At 42.9% G+C, this 24475-nt stretch overlaps 1 protein-coding gene across 8 annotated transcripts in view; it reads right to left on the bottom strand.

Annotated features, from left to right (window-relative positions):
• The window catches only part of LOC133277050 (golgin subfamily B member 1-like), a 45290-nt gene extending 21927 nt beyond the window's left edge, over positions 1-23363 (bottom strand). The window contains exons 1-13 of one of the 8 annotated variants that reach the window (XM_061468559.1): positions 23289-23363; positions 20921-21038; positions 20171-20323; positions 19256-19408; positions 15754-15912; positions 13683-13805; positions 13140-13253; positions 11074-11485; positions 10313-10404; positions 9930-10029; positions 4301-4374; positions 1543-1627; positions 742-809 (exon numbers count right to left, since the gene is read on the bottom strand). In XM_061468559.1, the coding sequence (XP_061324543.1) occupies positions 742-809; positions 1543-1627; positions 4301-4374; positions 9930-10029; positions 10313-10404; positions 11074-11485; positions 13140-13253; positions 13683-13805; positions 15754-15912; positions 19256-19408; positions 20171-20323; positions 20921-21034 (1647 nt within the window). In that variant the 5' untranslated portion in view covers positions 21035-21038; positions 23289-23363. Of the gene's footprint in view, positions 1-741; positions 810-1542; positions 1628-4300; positions 4375-9929; positions 10030-10312; positions 10405-11073; positions 11486-13139; positions 13254-13682; positions 13819-15753; positions 15913-19255; positions 19409-20170; positions 20324-20920; positions 21401-23288 lie in introns of those variants that run through there. The other 7 variants (XM_061468560.1, XM_061468561.1, XM_061468562.1 and 4 more) reach the window with 7 other exon arrangements.
• Positions 23364-24475: the final 1112 nt, after the last annotated feature.

Raw genomic sequence — 24475 nt, 5'->3', positions numbered from 1 at the left:
CATTTAGTTTAGGAATACCGTTTCCTGAGCTGGCTATTGAAATGAATTGTAGCCTCACTAATAACAGGAGGACTTGTCAGGTTATTTCTGTTCATTTCAGTTCTGAAGTTGCAGCATGAAAGATTGTGGGTTTAGAATTAGACCATAACTATAACTTCCTATGCCATTATTTCCCATTCTCTCTTGATTACAAGACAGTATGATTCTGAAGTGTTTCAATTCTGCTGCAATTCTCAAAAGCCCTCCAGTGTACTTATCCAGCCACATTTTCCTGGCATCCTATCCATAGTCTCTGAATGAGGAGGTTTTGCTCCCCATTCTATCTGTCAATTTAAAACAGCAAAGAAAGGGTGTAGAAGCCCATATTCCCACCTGTGTCCATCTCAAAGTGAGAGCACTAGACAAAGCATCTGTATCAAAGTGCCTGGCTTTTTCCAAATAATTAAGGTTTCCTCCCACCCTCAAAAACAGATAACAAAAGAAAAGCAGTCACAAATCCTTCCCAGAAAGAATGAATCAGCAGCCCACCAATAAGTCAACTTCTTGTGTTATAAAGGCTCATGAGTCCGTTCCTCAGTCTGGAGAGCAGAAACAGTTTACAAGGAACCGCTAAAAGAGAGCCCTCTCTTACAACCTGCTGCAGTGTCAGGATGTTAATAAAACAGCTCTCTGGGGCTTTTAAATTAAACACAGATGCATACAATACCAAGAGGAAAAAAAAGTTACAGACCAAATTTTTACCTCAGGGAGCACTGAAGTGTCAATAAAAGGCTTTTGCACTTCAGAATTCACCAGTACTCCTGACACACCTAGTGATAAAAGAAACACCACCAGCATAACATGTTGCATGTAAAGTCAGTGTGTAAATGGACACAATAGATGACACTGGAGCTTCTCTAGTTTCCAAGGTGAGAAAGATTAAAAAAAAAAACAAAACAACAAAAAAAAACACCAACAAAAGAGTTTGAACCTGCATTACACCAGTCAATCCCAATAGCTCTGCATACGCAATGCATGTGCTGCATACTGGCATCACCTAAATCCGCACTATATCTAACCTCTGCAGAAGAATGAAGAGGTAAACAGACAAGTGAACTAGGCAGCAGACTAGTTTGGTTTGTTGGGGTTTTGTGTTCTGTTTTTTTTGTTGGTAGTGGTTGGATGGTGTTTTTTTTAATTTGGGTTAGTGGGGTGGTGGTAATTCCAGACATAAAAAGACATTTGCTGGCTTGCAGAGAGGAACCCACTTCATCTTAATTCTCTTCAGTGTCTTATACATCAACTTTTGCATCTACAAACACACTCTCCTTCAAACCCTTCTTTCCTTCCCATCTCAGGAACCACTTCTTTCTTCTCTTCTGATATATCCTATCCATCCCACATTACCATATTCTCTTCTACCTCATGTGCATCTTTTCTAAGTCCTAGAAATCTTTAGATTCTGACTTCAAAGATTCTGTTTCCAAATCACCTTAGATTTGTCCCTGAAACTTCTCAGATTTCCACAATTTTCTTGTCACATGCCTTATTCTGTGTCCTCACCTGCAGAAGAGCAGTCTATGTAAGAGGCTGGAGCTTCCGGAGTCTGCAGGTCTTGACATTTCACCTCAGGTCCAACTTTTTTGTTCTGTTCGTTGAAGAAAAAATACTTAGTTTTGATCTCTGCATTAGAAGACAGGTATCTTAGCTGCTCTGCCAAGTTTTAAGTAAAAACTATCAGTCCCAACTTTAGATGTAACTCTGATGCCTAAGAAAGATATTTTTAAAAACTGGTAAATTGGTTTTGATGTTAAGCAAAAGACTAACACCTGTCTCAGCAGGTTATGATATTCCTTCGCACCTTTACTGCTTCAAAGAGTCTCATTACAGATCCATAACCTTTCACCGAAACACCCAAGCAGAGAAAGTGAGAAGTCATGTGGTTACCACTACGCTCCCTGTGCCTCACTACTCCAGCAGATAAAGAATGTGGAGTCTTCCCAGGAAAGTTACACGAGGCTCCACCACACAGATAACAAATCACCCCACAACAATCTATTAACTGCTGTATGTCTCCCGCTTCTCTATCGGACAGGACAGAACCTGACTGTTGAACAAGACAGAACACGCTGGAAAAATGGGGAGATTTTGCTATTTCACACACACAAACTCTTTTTACCCACACAAAGATGCTGAATAAACTGCTCAGGAAATTGGTTAGTTTGCTGTTGACATCCGTACAGGAACTGAGACTTCATCTACTAATTTCTTCGTTCTGAAAAGTCCACTTACAAGTTAAAGAGCACCTAAACTGAATAGCAGTATTTCTGGCCAGCTCCCAGCACACATAGGCTTTCACCACAACAAAAAATTGACACTTGGTACTGCTTCTGTGGGAAAGGGTCTGCATTAGAATACAAAGAGACTGTAAGTAAAATGTCCCTAAGAAAAGCTACTCACTCCCACTCCAAAAAAAGCAACTGAAAAAAAAACCCTACCCAGCCCAACAATAGAAAGACTGAAAACAAAATGAAGTGTTCAGAATTGACTTTTGCTGTAAATACCTAGAATGTAAGTACAGAGCACTAACAGGTCCCAAGGAAATCATCGCTAGCCCAAACTTCTAGAGCACTTTGCCTTTGCAAGCGCCAAGCACTGAAATGGAACACATTATATGCATCAGAATAACTTCTGCACATCACCCAAACCCCTGAACTGTGTTTGGATCCACACATATCTTGGCCTAAAGTCATGGGTAAGATGCACAAATGCACAATATAGATGTGCAAGTGTAAATTCTTACGTGCAAGCTATTTAGCCAGACTCTTTTTAGAATTAAGCCATTGAAATGGACAATTCTAGGGTTGAATTCATTGACCCTTTGAGCCAGGAGGGAGCAGAGACAGGACACCTGGCCCAGACTAGCCAAAGGGATATTCCATATTCCATGTCATGCTTGGATAGAAACTGGGGGCAACTACCCAGAAGAGAGAGACTGCTGCTTCGACTGGGCTGGGTATTGGTCTGCGGGTGCTGAGCAATTGTATTGGGCATCACTGCTGGTTATTCTTCGTTTTTCCTTACCCCTTTTAGTTTCCCCTTGTTGTTTCCCTTATCATTAATAGTAGTAGTAGTATTATATTGTACTTTAGTTATTAAACTGCTCTTATCTCCACCCATGGGTTTTACATTTTTTTGATTCCCTTCCCCATTCCACACAGGGAAAGGGGTGAGTGAGCAGCTGTGTGGTGCTCAGTTACTGGCTGGGTCTCAACCAAGACACCCATCTTCAACACCCACCTTGGTCTAAGTGAATCATATGCTAAAGAACCCGTTATCTCCACTGTCTACAAAGAAGACTAGAAAATAGACATATCTGCCCCATATCAAGCTTGTATCTGCCCTCAAAAAGACCATATGTGTGTATGTGTGTGTGTGAGTGTACCCACTGATCTACCAGCATACACCTCAACTACAGACAGCTGGAATGTAAGGGTCTGAAGTCAAGCAGAATGACCTGACTCAAAATGCCTTCTCCAGTTCCAACACGAGTCCCAAATTTCAACTTTTGCCCTAATACTTCACAGTAACATATATACTATTAACTCTTTATTGGAGAGGAATATATGAGATAAAACACAGTATTTTCTTCCCTCTGCTGGCAGGCTGAAACAGAGCAGAGCAGCCTGGAAAGAGCCCAAGCCTTGCTCTAACCTAAAAATTCTACAAGTTCTTAGTACAGACATACAGAGGCAGTCATCTCCATCACCATGCTAACTGAGTATAAAGCAAAGCAGCAGGTATGTAACCCTGCACTGTTCTCACCAACAGACTGACTGCAATTGTACCTGCAGCTGTTCACAGTACAAGAGTACTACCAGAGTCTACTTGTCTCCCATTTAACAAAGAGAACTCGGCTTCCTCCACTCAGTCTGCCAGATCCCCATCAGGGCAGTGGGAATGGATAGGGTTGGCTGGCATCCTGGAATGGCAGCCGAACATTTGGAATTGTATTTCCTGAGATCTACCTCAGTTTAGCCTATGGTTTTGCTGAAGAACTGACTCATAAGAGGCAGAAAATAGCATGAATATGGATTAGGTAGATGAAGGACACAGGAATTCCACACAGCCGGCAAAGGGAAATCCAATCTGATAAGACAGTACAAGCAGTATTTGGAAGCTATTTCCATCTTTCATCATTAATCCAGTTAATAATAACCTTTCAAAGAGGATTGTTAAAAAAGGCCATAACAGCTTATCTGTTTAAGGCCAGTCCTTGACCTATTTTTATTTTAGCTTATTTCAGCAGCTTAATCATTACCTGCTTTGCATTTTCGGCAACCACCACAGCTCCCTGCTGAGGCTCCTGGAGTACAAGTTGCAAGTTTGGTTTTTCTGAAATATTCAAACACAAACAATTTCTTTGAAAGTTAAAAACCTGATTTAAAGAGTAAGAGGATATTCTTTCAGGAGCTTTCAAGAATAAGGCACACAGCTGTTAGTAACACTAGTAGTGAAGATATATAAATTATATAAACTCATATCTAGTTGAAGATGTCCCTGCTCATTGGAGAGGGGAAGGACTAGATGACCGCTGAAGGCCCCCTCCAACCCAACCCACTCCATGATTCTATAGTTTCTCATTGGATAATTTGTTTTGTGTTGGGTCTTTTTTTTTTTTTAATGTGAACCACCAAAAGAAGATGCTGGTGTAAGCATGTTTTAGAAAATAATAATTAACGGACAGCTGACAGAGTTATAGAGTTTCAAGTTTAAGAAACACTTTGATAAAGGAGAGAAAAGAAAGAATTAGCGTAGCAAAATGTTTTAAATTTTATTTGGCTAAAAGTTAAATGAGAAATTGTTAAAATTAGAGAAGAATAAGACACTCAAGGGCTATGGCCCAAGTCAAGACTGGTGCAAGAACTCAGCTGCTGTTTGACTCAGAAAATTTTTACACTTACATTTCTGTAAACTGGCATATACAGTAACATAGATTTGTTTTAGGTATGCCATGGTATGTGATAAAATGACTGGCTGCCTTCAATCTCTGTTCTGTTAGGGATAAAAATTTTATACTTTCCAATTCTGAGCATCCAAAGGACATATGTCCTGGTTTAAGCTGTAACAGAGCTCATTTTCTTCAGAAACTTCAGAATTAACTTCCAGAGTTAATTCTTCTTCAGCAGGTGCTGAGCAATTGTACCATGCATCACTGTCCTTTGTTAGTTTCTGGTTTGTTTGGGGGTTCGGTTTTGGGTTGTTTATTTTTTTTAGTTTTGTATTTCTCTTTTTGTTATTTCCCTTTTTACCATTTTCAGTAGTAGCATTACATTGTACTTTACTTAAATAATTAAACTGTTCTTATCTCAACCCATGGATTTACCCTTTTTCCAGTTCTCCTCCCTATCCCACTGGCTGTGTTGTGAACAAGCAGTTGTGTGGGACTTATTTGGCAGCTGGGGTTAAACCATGACAACACAGCATTAACATATGGCACAATGTTTTAATTTGTACCTCTTTCAACCCTTTTCTATATATAATCAGCCATACAAAATGGTATTTGCCAAGTTAAAAGTATGCATTTTGAGAAGGCTCAGATGAATTGGCTTTACGAATTCTAGTATCTGGAAAGCAGTCTGTCTGTTTGCAGTGAAACTGACTTTCCTTTATCAAGTCATACCATACTTGTAGTCTTAACAACTTTTTCTTCCTTAAGTGAACTAGGAAAAGCCCTATATCTAATGTTAAATTATCTATACAATGACTCTGAAAAGCAATCTTGAGCACCCAATCCAGATGTCTGCTATCTCTGAAACTGCCTGAATTTCATAGGCTTTTCCTGAAGATAACAGAATCAGAATCATTTACGTTGCAAAAGATCCTTAAGATCATGGAGTCCAACTGTTAACCTAACTCTTGTCTATTTTCTTAGTGTAGAGGTGAAACTGCTTCAAGAAAAGGTTAAGGAATCCAGGTGGCCAGTAAAGACAGCAAGAGGGATACTAGTAAAATGGGCTGCTAAGCCCATGAAAATAAAAAGACTGTACAAATACTTAAAAAATGTTTATATGTTAGAAAATGATACTTAAGTAGTTTGGAAGCATTTGCTGAATCACAGAATGGTTTGGAAGGGACCTTCAAAGGTCATCTAGTCCAAACCCCTGCAACAAGCAGGAACATCTTCAACTAGATCAGGTTGGCCAGAACTACATCCAGCCTGGCCTGGAATGTCTCCAGAGATGGTGCATCCACCACCTCTCTGGGCAACCTGAAGTCTGCTTGAAAATCATAAGAAATTGCAAAATATAAGGTAACTATATGTAAACCCTTACTTCATTCTACTCAAGTTAGGACTGGAGTACTGTTGGCATTTTTAGGCATCCCACTTGAAATAAGACTGACAAATTAGAAAATCATCAAGAGATGAACATGAATAATAAAATATTTAGAACCTACAGAGTAGGCTTTAAAGATTATGAGTTTTTACATGTTTCCATTTAATCTTTTGGTGTGTTTTTTTTTTTTGTAAAGAAATTACATCACCCAGTATTAAAATTGAAAAATAAGTCAGTAACCAAATGTTCAAGACACCCACTGGAAACAGAATTACAACAAAAAACAGCTTGTTTTGAAGTAAACATGTAGGCACACATGCATAGGAAAAGACCTTTTAAGTGATGTGACAGTGAAGTTCTAGAAGTCACTGCATGGTTCAGGTGGAATTCCTTTCCACAAAGGAAGGACTTGCTTTTATGGAATCCTTCCAGGTGCATTCTGGATATACTTAACTCAGGACATGATAACAGGAGGACTTCTGTAAGCAATTCTGTAAGGCCTTTGACAGGATTCCCCCACCAACATTCTTGCCACTAAACTGCAGAGATACAGGTTCGATGGATGGACCGTTGGATGGATAAGGAAATGGCTGGATGGTTGTGTGCAAAGAGTTGTAGTCAATGGCTCCATGGGCAAGTGGAAACCAGTAATAAGTGGTGTCCCTCAAGGGTCCATACTGGGACCAATACTATTTACTATAACACTGTACCTTGAAGTCAAAAACTGTGGGAATTCATCTTTTTATACTACAATTCTGACAGAGTGGTAATATTACTGCTACCAGTCTACATGACTAGACACTCAAAAACAAAGTCTTTTTTTTGTTTTAATGTGGCACATGTATGGGCCCTTTACTGTTTCAGCAAAATGTACCAAAAATACCCTCACCAGGAGCACAACCTGCAGATTGTCAGCATTCTGTATCAGGGAGGAGCTGCTACTTCAGTTTTATCTTGCTTTGTACAATCTAAGAAGGTGCTAGTGTGCAGTGTCTTGGAAAGAAAAAAATTTCCTACCATCCTTAGGCATAACTGACATTCAAATAAACCAAAATATTCACTGAACTTAGTATGCCTATCAAAATAAAGACAACCTTGGCACCCTTTTATGGAAAAGCTTACATAATATTACCTCCTTGCTTTCATCCTAGTTTTTTCATGTCTTCTCCCTGTTCTTTGCAATATCACCATAAATCATACACGCAGGAACATGAAACACATGAACCACACAGGTAACAAGTTGTACCCACTCATGGCCAAAACACCAACCATCGCTTCATATCACAGGACACCACCATGCAAGCAAGCCAATGGATGCACAGTCCAGATGGTTTACTTATTTGTCAGTCTGTTCACTGCCTGAGATTCAAGTAGTTCCTCTTCCCATTAAAATTAAATTCTATTTTAATCACTGGAAAGAATCATAAAGGGATTTTTTTAAGATCTTGGCAAGAAAAGCATAATGAAACAGTAACCATGGTCATGTTACAAGCTCAGGAGTGTGGCATTCTAACTAGAAGGAAGTGTAGCAGGAGGGCCAGGAGATCTCCTTGGATGGATAAGGAGCTGCTGAGGAAGCTTAGAGGGAAAAAAGAGGCTTATAAAAGGTGGAAGCAAGGACAGGCGGCCTGGGAATAATACAGGGATGTTGTCTAGGAAGCTATGGGCCCAGGTGAGAAAAGCTAAGGCCCAGTTAGAATTAAACTTGGCTAGGGATGTTAAGAATAACAGGAAGGGATCCTATAGGTACACTGCAAATAAAAGACAGACTAGGGGCAAAGTGGGCCCCCTCAGGAAGCTATCAGGAGAACTGGCTACCTGGGATTTGGAGAAGGCTGAGGTTCTGAATGACTTCTTCGCCTTGGTCTTCACTGGCAAATGCTATGACCACACCACACAAGTCTTGGAAGGCAGACGCAGGGACTGAGAGAATGAAGACCTTGTGCCCACTGTAGGAGAGGAACTGGTTCGAGACCATCTTAAGAACCTGAACGTGCACAAGTCCATGGGACCTGATGAAATCCATCTGCGGCGCCTGAAGGAGCTGGCGAATGAAGTTGCTAAGCCACGGTCAATCATATTTGAGAAATCATGGCAGTCAGGTGAAGTTTCCATGACTGGAAAAAGGGAAATATAACCCCCATTTTCAAGAAGGGGAAAATGGATGACCAGGGGAATTACAGACCAGTCAGTCTCACCTCTGTGCCTGGTAAAATCTTGGAGCAGATTCTCCTGGCAGGCATGCTAAGGCACATGAAAATCAAGGTGCTTGGTGACAGCCAGCAGGGCTTCACTAGGGGTAAATCCTGCCTGACCAATTTGGTGGCCTTCTATGATGGGGCTACAGAACTGATGGACAGGGGTAGAGCAGTTGATGTCATCTACCTGGACTTGTGCAAAGCATTCGACACTGTCCCACATGACATCCTTGTCTCTAAATTGGAGAGACATCAATTTGATGGATGGACCACTCGGTGGATAAAGAATTGGCTGCATGGCCGCACGCAAAGAGTTGTGGTCAATGGCTCAATGTCTGGCTGGAGACCAGTAACGAGTGATGTCCCTCAGGGATCGGTGTTGGGACCGGTCTTGTTCAACATCTTTGTCGCTGACATGGACAGTGGGATTGAGTGCGCCCTCAGCAAGTTTGCCGATGACACAGAGCTGTGTGGTTCGGTTGATACCCTGGAGGGAAGGAATGCCATCCAGAGGGACCTTGACACGCTTGTGAGGTGGGCTGATGCCAACCTCATGGAGTTTAACCATGCCAAGTGCAAGGTCCTACAGCTGGGTCGGAGCAATCCCAGGCACAGCTACAGGTTGGGCAGAGAAGAGATTCACAGCAGCCCTGCGGAGAAGGACTTGGGGGTGCTGGTCGATGAGAAAATGAACATGAGCCAGCTTCAGTGTGCGCTTGCAGCCAAGAAAACCAACTGTATCCTGGGCTGCATCAAAAGGAGCGTGACCAGCGGGTCAAAGGAAGTGATCCTGCCCCTCTACTCTGCTCTTGTGAGACCTCACCTGAAGTACTGCGTGCAGTTCTGGTGTCCTCAGCATAAAAAGGACATGGAACTGTTGGAACAAGTCCAGAGGAGGCCACGAGGATGATCAGGGGACTGGAGCACCTCCTGTATGAAGACAGGCTGAGAACGTTGGGGCTGTTCAGCCTGGAGAAGAGAAGGCTGCATGGAGACCTCATGGCAGTGTTCCGATATCTGAAGGGGGCCTATAAGAATGCTGTGGAGGGACTCTTCATCAGGGACTATAGTGACAGGACAAGGGGTAACGGGTTAAAACACAAACAGGAGAAGTTTAGATTGGATAGAAGGAAGAAATTCTTTACTGTGAGGGTGGTGATGCACTGGAATGGGTTGCCCAGGGTGGTTGTGAATACTCCATCCCTGCCGGTGTTTAAGGCCAGGTTGGACGAAGCCTTGGGTGAGATGGTTTAGTGTGAGGTGTCCCTGCCCATGGCAGGGGCGTTGGAACTAGATGATCTTAAGGTCCTTTCCAACCCTAACTATTCTATGATTCTATGTTTATTAGCTAAAAATAGGCAAGAATAATTCTTAAATTCTTTAAGAATATTAAAACAGGTAAGGATAATCATACCACCTTCAGTCTCCTGCATTTCCAAGTTTTTCGTGGGTAGAAGTGAAGTCTCTTTCTGATCCTCCTGATCTATTATTTTTTCCTGTGAAGTTGTTTCATCCTATTTAAATACAGGATGGAGGGGAGAAAGATACATTTCAATACAGTTTATACATGCACTTTAATCTTCCAGTGAACCAAATCCATTAGAAATTTTTAAATTACTCAGACTGACTCCTATTTCTTCCCAGGCTTCCATAGTTATAAATTGTCTGCACAGCAGCTAAGAGAACCCATAAAAGCCTTTCTCAAGAATATGGCAAAAAAGAACTTCAAACATTTAATTCCACTTCAGTTCTCCAGCATATGGGAAATTTCAGGAGACTGATATGAAAAGATCATACCTGTTTCTCCAATTCATGGACCTGCATTACTGACTGGGATTTCAGCTCATTCTGACAGCAGACAAATTCTTCAGATTTCTGTACAAGTTCTTCTAATGGAGAGGAAAAAGTGGAATTAGGGTGCAGACTCGCCTTTTTTGCTGAAACATCCAATTTACATGTATGCACAAGAGTATATGAGATCACTTATCTCTCGGTCACTGCTTCAGTTTTGGGACATAACAGGGCTGGGAAAAAAAACCCTTTCAAATAGTAGCTTGAGGCAAGATCAATGTTACTAGCTCTAATACGAGCTTAGAGAGAAAATGTTTTCCTTGGTTGTTTTACTTATAATTTCAGTAGAAATTCAGACTCTAATGAAAGTGGCATATCTAAAAATAACTTACGTAAGCTGACAGAAACAAATCCAACAAGTTATTAAAAATTAATTAAGAAACTTCAATCTGTTTCAAGAAATCTACAAGCCTCGAAAGATCATAGGCTGGGACAGTACACAAGAAAAGCATCAGATATGCTGCCCTGCTCTTACACTCCTCCTCTTGCAACTGGCTTTGTTCACCGCCAAAGACAGAAACGTGGGATCACAATAAAGAGATCTTTAGTTTGATACAATATAAGCCCTCCTATGTTCCTCTGCAATTAGGAACTGTTATACCAAGACTTTCTTATGAGTTACTATAAATACAAATACAAATAGAAGGCAGCTCAATGATCCTTAAGCTCATGAGAACGTGCTTCACTGAACCACTGTGCTTGCTTACCCTGTAGTTTCTGTATTGTAGCACTGTTGTTGGCAGACAGCATCAACAGCCGGTCAACATCCTCTTTCAGCCGATCATTTTCAGCTACAAGGGCAGCATGGCTAGATTGCAGCTCTTGCTTAGCCACCTTAAGACCACTGATCTGCAGGTTTTTCTCTTCCACCTCCAGCCTTTGTTCCTTCTTCAGGTCTTTACACTTGGCCTCTAATTCAGCTTGTGCTCTTCTTGCTTCTTCCAGCTGCACCGAGAGACACTGCACCTCCTCCTGCAAGCAATGGGAGGACAGCTTCCTCTCAGCTAGTTCTAGCTCCATCTTCTCTCTGAGATCCTGAGACCGTTGTCTCTCTGCATCTAGGCCATCCCTCAGGGAACTTAGATCCACTTCCATCTTCTGGCACTGACCTACAAGTGTCTGTAAAAGGATACGGAAATTAACTCTCAACTAATTCAACACCTTGCCAAGGCAAAATACCCAAATTATATTTTAAGCTTGACATTAAATCCTTTTCAAATACCTACATAGCAAAAAGGAGGAAATAAATATAGCATAAATCTCAATTTGTTTGAATGAAACTCCTCTACTATTTGCAAATTGGAAGAAAGCAATGCTGGGAGAAAAAAGAACTCTGAATTTTGGTATAGAAAAGTCTTAATTTAGAGGAAAGGAATGTAAAGGAAAGAAACAACAGAACAGTGGCCATGAGTTCTCTTTTAGAGGAAAGAAAGCTTCCCAAAAAGGGAAGGATGGCAACAGAGAGGAGACTCAACAATTACAGTAAAATTAAACAAAACAAAACAAAACCAGAACAAAAATGCGTGTGTGAAATGGGTTTAAAAAATGCTGAAATAGGCAACTGGAGGTAACAGAGTGCTTCATAGTGCTCTATGCTTCAAGAAAGATCCCAGAAAGTGGTTGACATTGATCGGAGATTTAAGAACCACAGAACAGAAAGAGACCATACATTTGCCAGAACTCCTTTCATCATACTTCCTCCTCCTGGAGCGGTGGAGGGTCAGAACAGCAGCATAGCCGGTTTCAGGAGGAGGCTGATGAGGAAGAAGCTCTCTTTAGCTATGGATAGGAAGAGAAGCTTCAGCCACATGGCCTCAAGATCTTCCAAGGTCTCTGTCTGACCTTATAATGTACATGAGGGGAGTTAAACACACAGAGGGGGAGTCAGGGAACCCCAGCATCCATGCCATTAAGGCATCTATGCCACCACTCCACAGAACACCCTGGTGAGCAATGTAATCAGTAGCAAGTACAAATCAGCTCACTGAGGTTCTTCACCTATTCCTGGTGGTAAGAGGTCCCACCAGTAATCCTGGCTGTGACACACAGTAAAAAAAAAATAAAAATAGAGTAGTGTGTGTGTAAAAGTTATCAAAGCGAGGTTCAGCACTAGACTGGCTAGAGATGGTGCAACCTTTTAATATGAGACCAATACAGTATTTTTCTAGAGGGATGGAGAATTATTTTTAGAAGTTCCGATATTATTAAAAAAAATAATTAAAATACAGTCATCCTATACCTGCAAATGAGCCTTTGAAGAGACTGCATACTAAACCCTGTCTCAAGAGGCACATGTATATATAACCATATCTGCACAACTTGACCTCATTCTCCTCACACTCCAAAATGATTAAATGAGAGTCAACACCTCTCCAAAAGCTATGTCATCTTATCAGCAAGTTCTCAGCGAGACATATCTCAGCGAGACATATCAAAGAATATCTGTCTATGCTCTGATCTAGCCAGGACAGTGCAGTCCAGAAACAGCAGCATGGAGTATGGATAGATTTTGTCTCTGTTCACCTGCCCAGAATATGGGTCACTAGAGGTGGCTGCTGTAGCATCCCTATTCCTGTTGTTTGCCTGCACCTACTACAACCTATGCATAGAAACCTGCAGCTCTAAAACATGAATGAGGGAGCCCCCAGCTGAGTTCACGATGGAAAACTGGTGCCAGAAACAACTTAATCTGGTAACTTCTGAGCTACTGACAAATGACACATCCACCACTTACACATGAGAGTAAGGCAATAAGCAAAACATGAAAAGGTACCTGGTTTTGTTGTTTAGCAGTACTTAGTTCCTGTTGCAACAATTCTACCACCTGAGTTCGCCCCAGAAGAACTGCTTCCTGCTCTTCTAGCTTTCTCTGAAGTGTACGCAGGTTCTGTGAGAAAGACAGTGCTATACCAGTATCTGGGAGGCTAACATAAGAAGGCAGGATTTCCTGGTTTCATCCATACATCTAGTTTTCGTAACAGTTACTTTAATAGCCTGGATAACTTAACTTTTGTTAATACTTATTCTGGAACCCCTGTGCAGTGGGAAGAGCTCACCATTGCTTCACAAAGAGGGAACTGAAGCACAATGATATAATACTTCTTTTAAACTGTTCTTTCTTTTTAACTGATAGCAAATGAGTGTTTTGAAGCTAGGACTCTGAAAATCCAAACCTGCATTTCCCCAAAACCCAAACAATCAAATCATATCTCTTCTCACCCCGAGTTACTTTGATGAGAATTGCTCTCTTGGGGTGTCATCAGACTATCAAAATTTCTTTTCCTTTCTCATCCCATAACAAGATTATCAAATATACCTGCTGCATTTCTACTTCCAGATCTGACTGGGCCACTATCTTGAGCAATTCAGCTTGGTGCTGGTGAGTCTGCTCCTCCAGGAGAGCTTCCTTCTCTTGAATCACTTCCTGCAAGGAGCTCAGCTGAAAACATAAGCTACAAAGTAAACAAAACAAACAAAAAACCCAACAAACCAAACCCAAGAAGGTGATGACCTTGACAGACACACAGGCTTGCTTTCAACATGCACCAGCATATTATGTATGCAATTAGGTCTTCAGCTTTATAATCCTATATGCCACCTTGGTCAAGTGGTACCTTTATCTGTCTAATACGTATATATTAACTGATAGTATTTCAGAAAGCAAAACCATAGAATTTCACCTAGAAATAAGCAAAATGATAAGAATATGATTACAACGTAATTCCAAGTCCATAAAACTTCTGGGGTTTTATTTGTACTGGAAAAAGCCCAATTCACAGATGAAAAGTTAAACCTGCAATGCAGAGTATTAACAGAAATCTTTCTAAAAATAAGCACAATGTAACATAAAACAGCTGTTACTTTATGTGATAAAAAGCTCCTCTGCACATTCACAGTAGAACACAGAGGGGCAATGGTAGGTCTAGGAGCTGAAAGAATATTTTCAGACTGTGGGTCAAAGGGCCTGTGTGTCCATGGTACCAGCAACTGTGGAGATTAGAGCAAGTGAACTTCAGTGCAGTTCTTCTGCACTTTCTGCAGTGGGACCACAGGTCAGAGTGCCTGTGTGTATATAGGGCCAGAAACAGGAATGAGTGTCAGTGTACAAGTCATTGTATGATCACTAGTGAGGATCAAGCCAGACTAGCTGACAAGTAGGCAAAGTAACCTGGGAGCTAAGACAGAGAGGGGATGTGGCCCAAGAGACCAACCACAGGCAGACTTGGCTACTGGATGGACCAGGGAAGTCCTGGCCAGCTACCAAACACCACAGGGTGTTGAAGGTCTCCAAGGATGAGACCTGCTTTTAGAGTCACAGAAATCAGTGAGGCTGGAAAAGACCTTTAAAATCATCAAGTCCAAGCCTTACCCCAGGACTGCCAAGCATACCACTTTTGTGTATGTGCAAATCTCTGAGGGAGCTGGCTACTGGAGAGACCAGGAGAGCCCTGCACATCCCTGTGTCTCTAAAAGTGAGAGCACATGGAGGTTGGCCACCAGAAGGATCAGGATCCCTGGTCAGGTGTGGTAATGGGGTACATGTGTGCACGCAAGCATTAACACACACATTTTTCTAAAATGCAAGCCAGCACAGGGGGGGTGGCTATTGGAGGGACCAGTGGAGTCCCAGCCAGCTCTGTGCACATGTGTGAGCAACAGCTCTGTACCAGCAGCTGGAGTGGAACCGTGGGTCCTGAGGCTTTGCATGTTCACATGCCAGCAACTGCAGAGACCTGAATCCAGGGACCAGTTACTGGGCAGACTGAGTGTCTAACCACAGGTTTTGGCAAGATCCACAATGTACATCTGTATACTCTCATCTGAGCTGCCACAGAGGGATAATGTGAGGATGCTGAACTGTGTGAGTGCTGGGTGCTTCTGGCTGTTATCTATGTGGCTGGTCATACATGTATACAGGAGTGGCACATGTGCACCAGCTAGAAACACATTCTCAGCCACATTACTGGCTGGACTGAGGAGCACGGAGCTTTGGCAGCCTTGCCTCTGCCAGGCTGCAGGACTTAGCCAGATTCCCTAGCAGCAGCATGGCCTCAGGAACAACTGAGTCTCAAGTTATCCAGTAACAACACACATGGGAACGGTTCAAAGCTGCACCAGAGGAAGTTCAAACTGTACATTAGGAAACCTTTATTTACCAAGAGAGCAGTCACACACTGGAACTGGATTACCAGAGCCTGTCAGTGTTAGAGGCATTTGGACAATGCCCTTAATAGAAACACTAACTTTTGGTCAGCCCTGAAGTGGTCAGGCAGCTGAATTAGATGATCACTGCAGGTCACTTACAGCTGAACTATCATTCAGCTGCTCAGTGTAAATAGCGGGGTGGGAAACAGACACAGACTGATGAACAGATAGTTTTTCTGTACCTGTGTGGCATATTTGATTTCAGCATCTTTCAGATTCACTTTGGCTAGAGCCAGCTGTTCCTTCAGATCCTGAACAGTCTCTTCTCGCTCCCTCAGGAGTTCTTTTAGTGCTTCAGCTTCCTCTCTATGCCTTTCACTTGTATTTTGGTTATTCTGACACTGCCAGAGGAAAGAAGTGGGGAAGAAAAACAGAAGAAAGTATTGCTGGTCAATGAAAAAAAAAATAAAAAATTTGGAATGCTTTTGCATGCTGGCTTCTTGACCAGATGCTTATTTCTACAGTTCTTAATTTTTTTAAACTTTACATTTTCTTTGCTTCTTTAAATGAAGTTGTCCTATATCATGTAACCACTTTCCCTGTTTCTGCGTAGATATGAACAAGGTGTCTCATTAGGAAGTATCAAATCACTTTGGAACAGCTAATACCATGAACACTTACCACAAACTAATATATATCATGTTCTTAAATAAAATATAATATTTAAACTACAATATGACCAGCTTGATTTGTGAGGCTTTTTAATTTCACAGATTTCTATAATACAAAAAATTAAAGTTTTTTAATTAGCAATAGAAGAGTATTCTCCATGTGACGAAAGGACAGACATTAAATATTCTAAATGACAGAAAATGCCTGTGGAAATCTCTTTAGACTAAAGGGATTTATAATAATGAACCTGTTAGAAACAAGCAAAGGGAACATGCAATCAATCATCAATTCTGCTCCCCTCTAAGGCACTAAAATCCTCTGTTTATGACCACCAAATTTAAACTTAGTCAACATTTTGCATAAAACACATGCTTCAGCTATGACACCTCAGACACACCAACACACTTACACCTGCACTGTCTTTCAAAGACCACCTGTATGGCAAGCAATTCTGAAACACCACAGTTGCACCTACTTAGCACAGAGTCAGGTATCAACCATGTCATTGAGAAGCAGGAAAAATATCCTTCTATTGTTATGATCTCAGCACTCCCAACTACTTCAAGCACTGAGTACTGGGGGCTTTTGACTGAATATATACAAAATGTATCTTCCTTTTCCTTGTTACAGGTATTGGGCCAAAGATCACCAATAACATATGGAGCATATGTGTATTTACATCCTTTAAACCCATTCTGAAAAATTTATGAAGGCTAAAACCACGATAGCTTGCAAGTCCATGTAATAAGAATAAGCAAGAAGTTGCTGTTGCTCAAAATACATGCCACTTATAGAGGTCTTTAGAAGCACACAGAATAGGCAGACAAGGAAAGCTCTAATTCCACTTAAGCTCAGTAGAACAGAGGAAAAAAAGAAACAACAGAAGTGAAGAAAGCTGTAAGAAGCCAGGGATAGATACAATTTATAAGGCTGGGGCTAAACAGGGGAAAGATCAGTGGATTACTTTGCTTTCTTAAGACTAGCTTTCAGGGCTTGGAAAAGATTCTAGTAAAGTCCTTACACACTGGCCACTACACGAAGTGCCACAATTAAGGAGAGTAACACAACCACAAAGTCACCAGAGCTCAAGCTTTCAAATATAATGTTTTTCCAAAATGTATAAATTAGAACATAATTTGTGTTTAGCCACTTTAAAAGTTTAAGCGGAGTCTCATCTGTTCTGCAGACACATGCCAACTATTTCATAAAAAGTTATAAGCTGGTATTTTGATTCTCAAAATCAGGCAGTCAAATATCTCATTGGTACTGTTACATTTTGGGCTTTTAACACAGAGCCTTTCCCTGGGCCCCCCCATAATGAAGAGGGATAAAAAAGCCCTTTGCTGTATTCATCCCTCATGATTCCCAAAGGAATCACTAATGTTCAACACCTCAGCACAACATACAACCCTAACCTAAATTTCTCCCCTTCAAATGACAGGTATCTGTCTACAAAATAACACCATTACTCAGGACAGCATCTACATGAGAAGTAATTATAAATAACTAAAGAAATCTGTAGCTTCTCAGTAGGTCTAACCTCACAAGAAAGAATCTAGAAAGTGCTTTCTGGGTCAAATACATAATATTGGAGATAATTGCTGTAACATGACTTGTCTTAAATGATGTGCTAACCCAAAACCAATAAGGCCATTTCCATACCATTTCCACCGGAGACAGCATCAAGGCCTCATTCCTCCAATTAGAAGGCCATTCATTGTATTCAATGACTAATTTACACCCATCCATTCACCTGCAAGTACTGTCCTTTCACTTTAACAGTTCTCCCAAGTTCTTGGTGTTTACCTTCCTCATACTGTTGTAGAAATTATGTTTCCTCTCTTCCTTGGGTTAACTAAATAGCCAAGCTATTTTGAGTGTCTAGTAAAAGCAGCTACTAAGATGATAGGAGAATGGAAAGTCTTTTGCTGCTCTCAGAATTTCTCTTTCCTAATTCTAAGTGAGCAGAACTCCACACAAGACATTGCCAGGCTTAGTAAAATAGCTGGAAGGGTAACTTTGTCTTACGTTAGGAAAAAAAAAAGAGTAGGCCTCTTTAAAAACCACATTACACTCACTAACTGATAAGCTTTTCCTCCTTTTCCTTCTTCTACTGATAAATTTGAATTTTGAAGCAAGAACACTCATTAGTCCGTAACAGCAAGTCTACATAAGGTAATGTAACAGCACACAGGTCTGCAAATGCTATATATGCAAAAGCTAAACAAAGCCTGTGCACTGGCACAGGTGGCCCAAGGATGATGTGAATGTCCCATCCCTGGCAGTGCTCTTGAACAGGGATGGAGCAACCTGGCCTAGTGAAAGGTGTCCCTGCCTGTGGCAAGAGGTTGGAACTGGATGATCTTAAGGTCCTTTCCAACCCAAACCATTCTATGATTGCAAATATCACTTGATGTCCTGCAAACTGTTTAGACTTTTATTACTTCTCCCTTGCCTAGTATTACTAACTTTAAACAAAACTATGTGGTCAGCAGAACAATTTTAGGTTTTAAAAAATTACCAGCATGAATGGGAGCAATAGCTTCTTTAATGTCTTGATATAGAACATTTTTCCCTCATTTTTTACCTAGCTTTACACAATTATGGCTTGTTAACCATAAAACTTTGTGGTGGCACAGAAGCTACATGGCTGGAAATCAGGTTTTTTATATTTAAGTTACTGCCTTTGACTTTTAATGGCCTCCTTACCTCCTTGTTCCTGAATTCCAGCCAACTTTCCCTCTCCTTTGCTTTACTCACATGACAGGTAACATTTTGAAACTTACAGCCCACACAGGCAACTTCTGCAGGGAAGAACTTTGCATATCTTCAGTAATCTGTTGTAGCCAAGTGAAACTGGCCCATACCCTTGAGGAGATCAGGTTGTGTATTCCAAAGGCATCTGCAGTACAAGAAAGCTAGACAGACCGGCTTCCTACAGCACAGACATCCTTGCTAACAATGTCCTGCTAACAAGACAAGACCTGCCAAGCTCACTGGGACCTAAAATGTAGGGTGGCACCAGATTATTAGTAGATGCTAACATCTTTTAAGTAGCCATGTTCTCCCAACCTTGGGACACACTTGCTCTTCTGGTAAGGTCTGTGCAGGCACCAGTGATCCTTTCTCTGTCAGCTCCTCAATGCGTTTGTTCAAAGAGGCCAGTCTGGCTTTGGCCTGAAGTTTAAGCTTCATCAGCTTGGCATCTGCAGCTTCTCGTTCTTCCTGGAAAAGAAGGATACAAACTGCACTTAAATGTCAGTGCCCTCACCCTGAAAGCACCACTTGGAAAGGTTATGTAATTTGTCTGTCTGCTGGTCTTTGCCCAAACCTGCCTTCAGTAACAGTGCTACCTAAAACACATCCAGGAAACAAATTTGCTCTGGAACACTAAATACAGCAGAACAGTTCACTTCTGCTCTAGCATTTTCTGTTCAAGGGACAGATCACTTGAGGGACTTTTCCTAGCAGTTAGTACAAACTCAGTTTGACTTCCTCTACTATATGCAGTCCCTCAACAACATCTTAAGTAACTGCATTTTCTTTCATGTCATGGCTCAGGATATTTAATATTTACCTTTGGTTACATACCAAAAAAAATCACTGGGCTATTGGGTGACTACAGCACAGAATACACTGTCTCAAACACTCTGAAGTGGGTAAAGAAAAACCTTACAAAAAGATGAGTATTTATTGCGAGCCACCAGGAAACTGCAGGGGCCTTGAGGAGCTCTGAGATAAAATGCTACATAACTTGGACATAACTTATCTCTCCTAGGAGGAATTACCTCTAACCAATACAAACAGAAGCTATCCTTCATCTCTTGGCTTAGGGTCCATTCTTTGTATTCCAGTAATTCTCTGGAATTGATGCATTTAGTAGTGAAGGTCTCAAATGTTCAAAAGAAACCAGAAACTAGCTTGCACAGAAAGCTGAAGCAGCATTTTCTACTCTTGCTCCCAGGTCCCCAGTGAAGGAAATGATACCTTTAGTACAGTTTCTTTTTGCTGGAGCAGGGTATCCTTTTCTCGGATCAAATCCTTTAGCTGAACAACCAGTTTTTCTGTTTGGGCCAGGCGCTCCAAGAGCTCCTCAGGTGCCTCCTCCATGCTTCCTGCTTCTGGTTCTACAGCTTGTACCTGAAACAGTGAAATAAGTGCTCTGGAAGGAAAAAAAAGCCTCAAAAGTCCAAAAGGGCAACATACAGGTCAAGCCTTCCACTGTCAGGCATTCATCCAGAGCTCCCCTTTACACTACACACAGTCACTGGTACTCTTAAAAAAAAAAATAATTAAAAATCTTTCTTAACCCAAATTCCAGTTTGTTTTCCAGGATTACCTTGACATATGGAAATTAAGGAGACAACTAAGCATGACAGATTTGGTGGCTTTTATGATGGGGTTGTGACACTTACAGATAAGGAAAAACTGACTGATGTGCAAGGCATTTGGCACTACCCCAATGACATCCTTGTCTCTAAATGGGAGAGACATGGATTTGATGGATGGACCACTTGGTAGATAAGGAATTAGTTGGATGGTCACACTCAAAAAGAGCTAAGGTCAATTGCTGACTTAAGGGGTCAGGAATCTAAGAGAAGCAGAGCAGAATGACAGCTTAGTCTAGTGCTCAGCAATGAAGAAGTAGGAAACAATTCTCACTGCAGTCAAATAATTCACACGCCCCAACCTATCTCTCAATAAGATCTGAAAGTCTTTATATAACATTATACTTACGGAGACAGAGGATTCAGTAACTGAATCTCCAGCTTCAGTAACTGCATCTCCATCATCGCCTGACAGCTCTTGTAAAACAGTACTTGCTAAACCTGACAAACGGCTCAGCATCATTAGCCTAAAGCAAAACAAAGAATCAGAATACAGTTACAGAGACAAAACTGCTAAGAAGAAAAGCATCACCTGATTTAGGAATGATAGAACCAACAGATGAATTATTGAAGTGGTATTAGAAATACAGAAGTAGAATCTACGCATCTGCAGGCATCCACTGTAACCAGAAATATGTGTGGAGCTCAGCACATATCTGCATGCTACAAGCATTACAATTTCAAGCATGCATACATGGACTATGTAAAGATTCCCTGGTCTCTGTCCAGGCTGGCTACATTAACCCAATACCGAACTCAAGCTAATACGCCCTACTTACATGGCTTGGCTCACAGCTGGCCTCCTTAAAATGCAAACAGAGGAACTAAGGTCTGCATCTATTTGCACATGGTATGGCCTGTTTCCTTTCACATGCAAATAGGTGCAGACAGGCCTTAGTTCCTCTGCATTTCGAGGTGAACTAAACACAACAACGGATATGAAGGGGAATTAAAAGTGATTCTACAATTATATAAACAGCAACAGGAACCCCAGGGAAAACACAGGCCCACTGCTAAATGGACACAATCCTGAACAATGTGCTCTAGGTAACCCTGCTTGAGCAGCAAGGTTGGACTAGATGAGCCCTGGCGATCTGTTGCTACCTCAACGATTCTATGATTCCATAAAAGTGACAGTGGACCTGACCACAGAAAAGGCTGAGGTACTCACTGTCTCCTTTCCCTCAGCTTTCTGTGGCAAGACCATACTTCAGGAATCCCCATCCACTGACACTTGATGGAAAGTTGGAGAAAAGAAGATCCTGGTCCTGGAACAAGCTGTCCAAAGTGGTGGCAAATGCTGTATCCCTGGCAGTTTTCAAGGCCAGGTTGGTCAGAGCTTTGGGTGACATGGTCTAGTGTGAGGCGTCCCTGCCCATGGCAGGGGGTTGAACTGGATGATCTTAAGATCCTTTCCAACCCAAACCATTCTATGATTCTATGAACTAGCACAATGTAGCTCTAAATACTGTCCCAAACCCAACAAGCCACACATGATGTGGCAGCTGTCTTATGTATTAACATCAAGGACTTGTGGCAGGAATACCTTGATGCTTGCACTTCATATTCACTTCTGAGTTCGTAGCAGGAAAGCATTATAAAATGCTGGCCGACTTCCTCATAAACAGGAGTAGTCAAACACAAAAGGTTATTCTGTGTTCCACCTCCTCCCCCAAATAAAGTAAACAGTACAGCTCTCAGAGGCAGGACTATTGCTCTTCCAGGATCATACTGACTTTGGTATGAATTTCCATTTTTGTAATGAATTGCAGAACACAAAAGCCCTACACTGTATTCATTATGTGAGCCCTTACAGCTTGTATCCTGTCTGTAGTTTAAAATAGTGTTTTACTCGGCATTCTTGTTGTGAGACTTTACTTTGAACACTGGGGCTACCAGTGGTGCTCTAGAAAAGGCTACTTTACTCTGATATATAATTCTCCTACCAACCCAAACAGCCTAAGTCCATTACTAGCCACAGGACAACCTGCATGCGAGCTATAAGCAGTGCATAAATCCATGTATTCTACCTCTAGGTTTCAGCCATAGGGAAGATAGACTTGACAGTGGCTTTCCCTAACTTATTTTAAGTTTATTCTACGTAAGTCTAACTCCTTGCATTTCGTTTCTTTTTAAGACAACCACGCATTGAAGGCGTTGCTGCTTTACACCAGCCCTGGATCAAACCTCTTGAACTGTGCAGAAGTGCTCGGAAAGGGACACGGATCCAAGCAGAGCAACAGATCATGACTACCGCAGTCACCTGGTGACAGGCCTCAGAAGCCAGCAACAACCCTTCATCAAGGGAAGGGGTGATACGGCTACAAGAACACTTGGATGCCCCACCAATCCCGCAGATACACCGAGAGCTTAGTTGTGCGCAATATCCCTGGCCGGCCTCACAAACCAGAAGCGTTTCCAGGCCCGGGTCCACTGCCGGTTACCGCTGGGCACCACACTCGGACCGTCGGCGAAGGACAGAGCTATCGCAGCGCTGGCACCGACGCACTGGGGCCGGGCCGGGCCGCGCCACGTAGCCCAAGAGCGAGAGAGCACACTAGCCCGCCCGCTGCTCCTCACCGCCCCGGACCCCAAGAAGCTGCCAACCAGCCCCCCTGCTCCTTCCGGCCTTGCACGCCGGCAGGAGAGCCCCAAAGCTGCACGGCGTAAGAGGCCCAGTCAGGGACCACCGCCGAGAGCCGAGCGACAGCGCCTACCCCGCGAACCGCGCACAGCGGAGGTACAACACCGAGCGGGGAACCACTGACCTGGCGACGGAGCCCGCCCCGCGAACCGCAGCGGAGGTACAACACCGAGAGCGGAACCACTGACCTGCCGACGGAGCCCGCCCCGCGAACCGTGCACAGCAGAGGTACAACACCGAGAGCGGAACCACTGACCTGCCAACGGAGCCCGCCCCGCGAACCGCGCACAGCGGAGGTACAACACCGAGAGCGGAACCACTGACCTGCCGACATCACGGGACCGCCAGCCGCAACGACACCCCCACCTCTCTAACCCAACTCCGCCCCCAGCCAGCTCACACCGGAACACCTCTCAGCCGCTTCCGCCTCCCAGCGGGCCAGCCAATCAGCTGCGAAGATACGGAGATAGACGTAACCATCAGCTAATTGAGGCGGAGCAGCCGCCTTGGCGCCATGGTTATCCTGCAACATGGCACAAAGTCACCAATCCCGAGCGGCCTTCTGGGACACGCCCAAAACCAAGGAAACAACCAATCAGAAAGGCGCTCTGGGTCACAGCTGGGGGCGTAGCAGTGACTGGGGTCGGGTGGCGCGGGTGTGGGCCGGGCGGGGAGGGGCCGGTAGGGATGGTGAAGCCCAGCCCTTGGTGGGGCAGCAGGGCCTCGGACCGTATCATATTACTTAAAGCCTGATCAGCGTGGTTCTGAACGGCTCCAGCGATGTGCAGGCTAAATCTCCCCCCCGCCAGCTTAAAACCGGTTCCCCTTCTCCAGTCACTACAGGCCCCGGTAAAAAGACTTTCGCCCGCGTCCCATTTATATATCGAAAGGCTGCAGAAGGTATCCCTGAAGCCCCTCTCTGGGCTAAACAGCCCCAACTCTCTCAGTGTTTATTCACAGAAGATGTGTTCCGGCCCTCTGACCACCGTCCATTGCCTCCTTTGGACCTGCTCTAACCTCATAACAGAAGGACATTGCAACAGTCTTCCAATACTTAAAGGGGTTGCAAACACCTGGAGAGGGGCTTTGGACAAGGGCCTGTAGGGACAGGCCAAGGGGAATGGCTTTAACCTGCCAGAGGGGAGACTGAGATGAGCTCTTAGGCAGAAGCTCTTCCCTGTGAGGGTGCTGAGGTGCTGGCACAGGGTGCCCAGAGAAGCTGTGGCTGCCCCATCCCTGGCAGTGTTCAAGGCCAGGTTG

The sequence above is a fragment of the Pezoporus flaviventris genome, unplaced genomic scaffold (assembly GCF_033815535.1).
Source record: "Pezoporus flaviventris isolate CSIRO_AGI_PZ_B2104156 unplaced genomic scaffold, CSIRO_AGI_Pfla_v1 ptg000049l, whole genome shotgun sequence".
NCBI classification, from domain to species: domain Eukaryota; kingdom Metazoa; phylum Chordata; class Aves; order Psittaciformes; family Psittacidae; genus Pezoporus; species Pezoporus flaviventris.
This window is presented reverse-complemented; position numbering and strand designations above follow the sequence as displayed.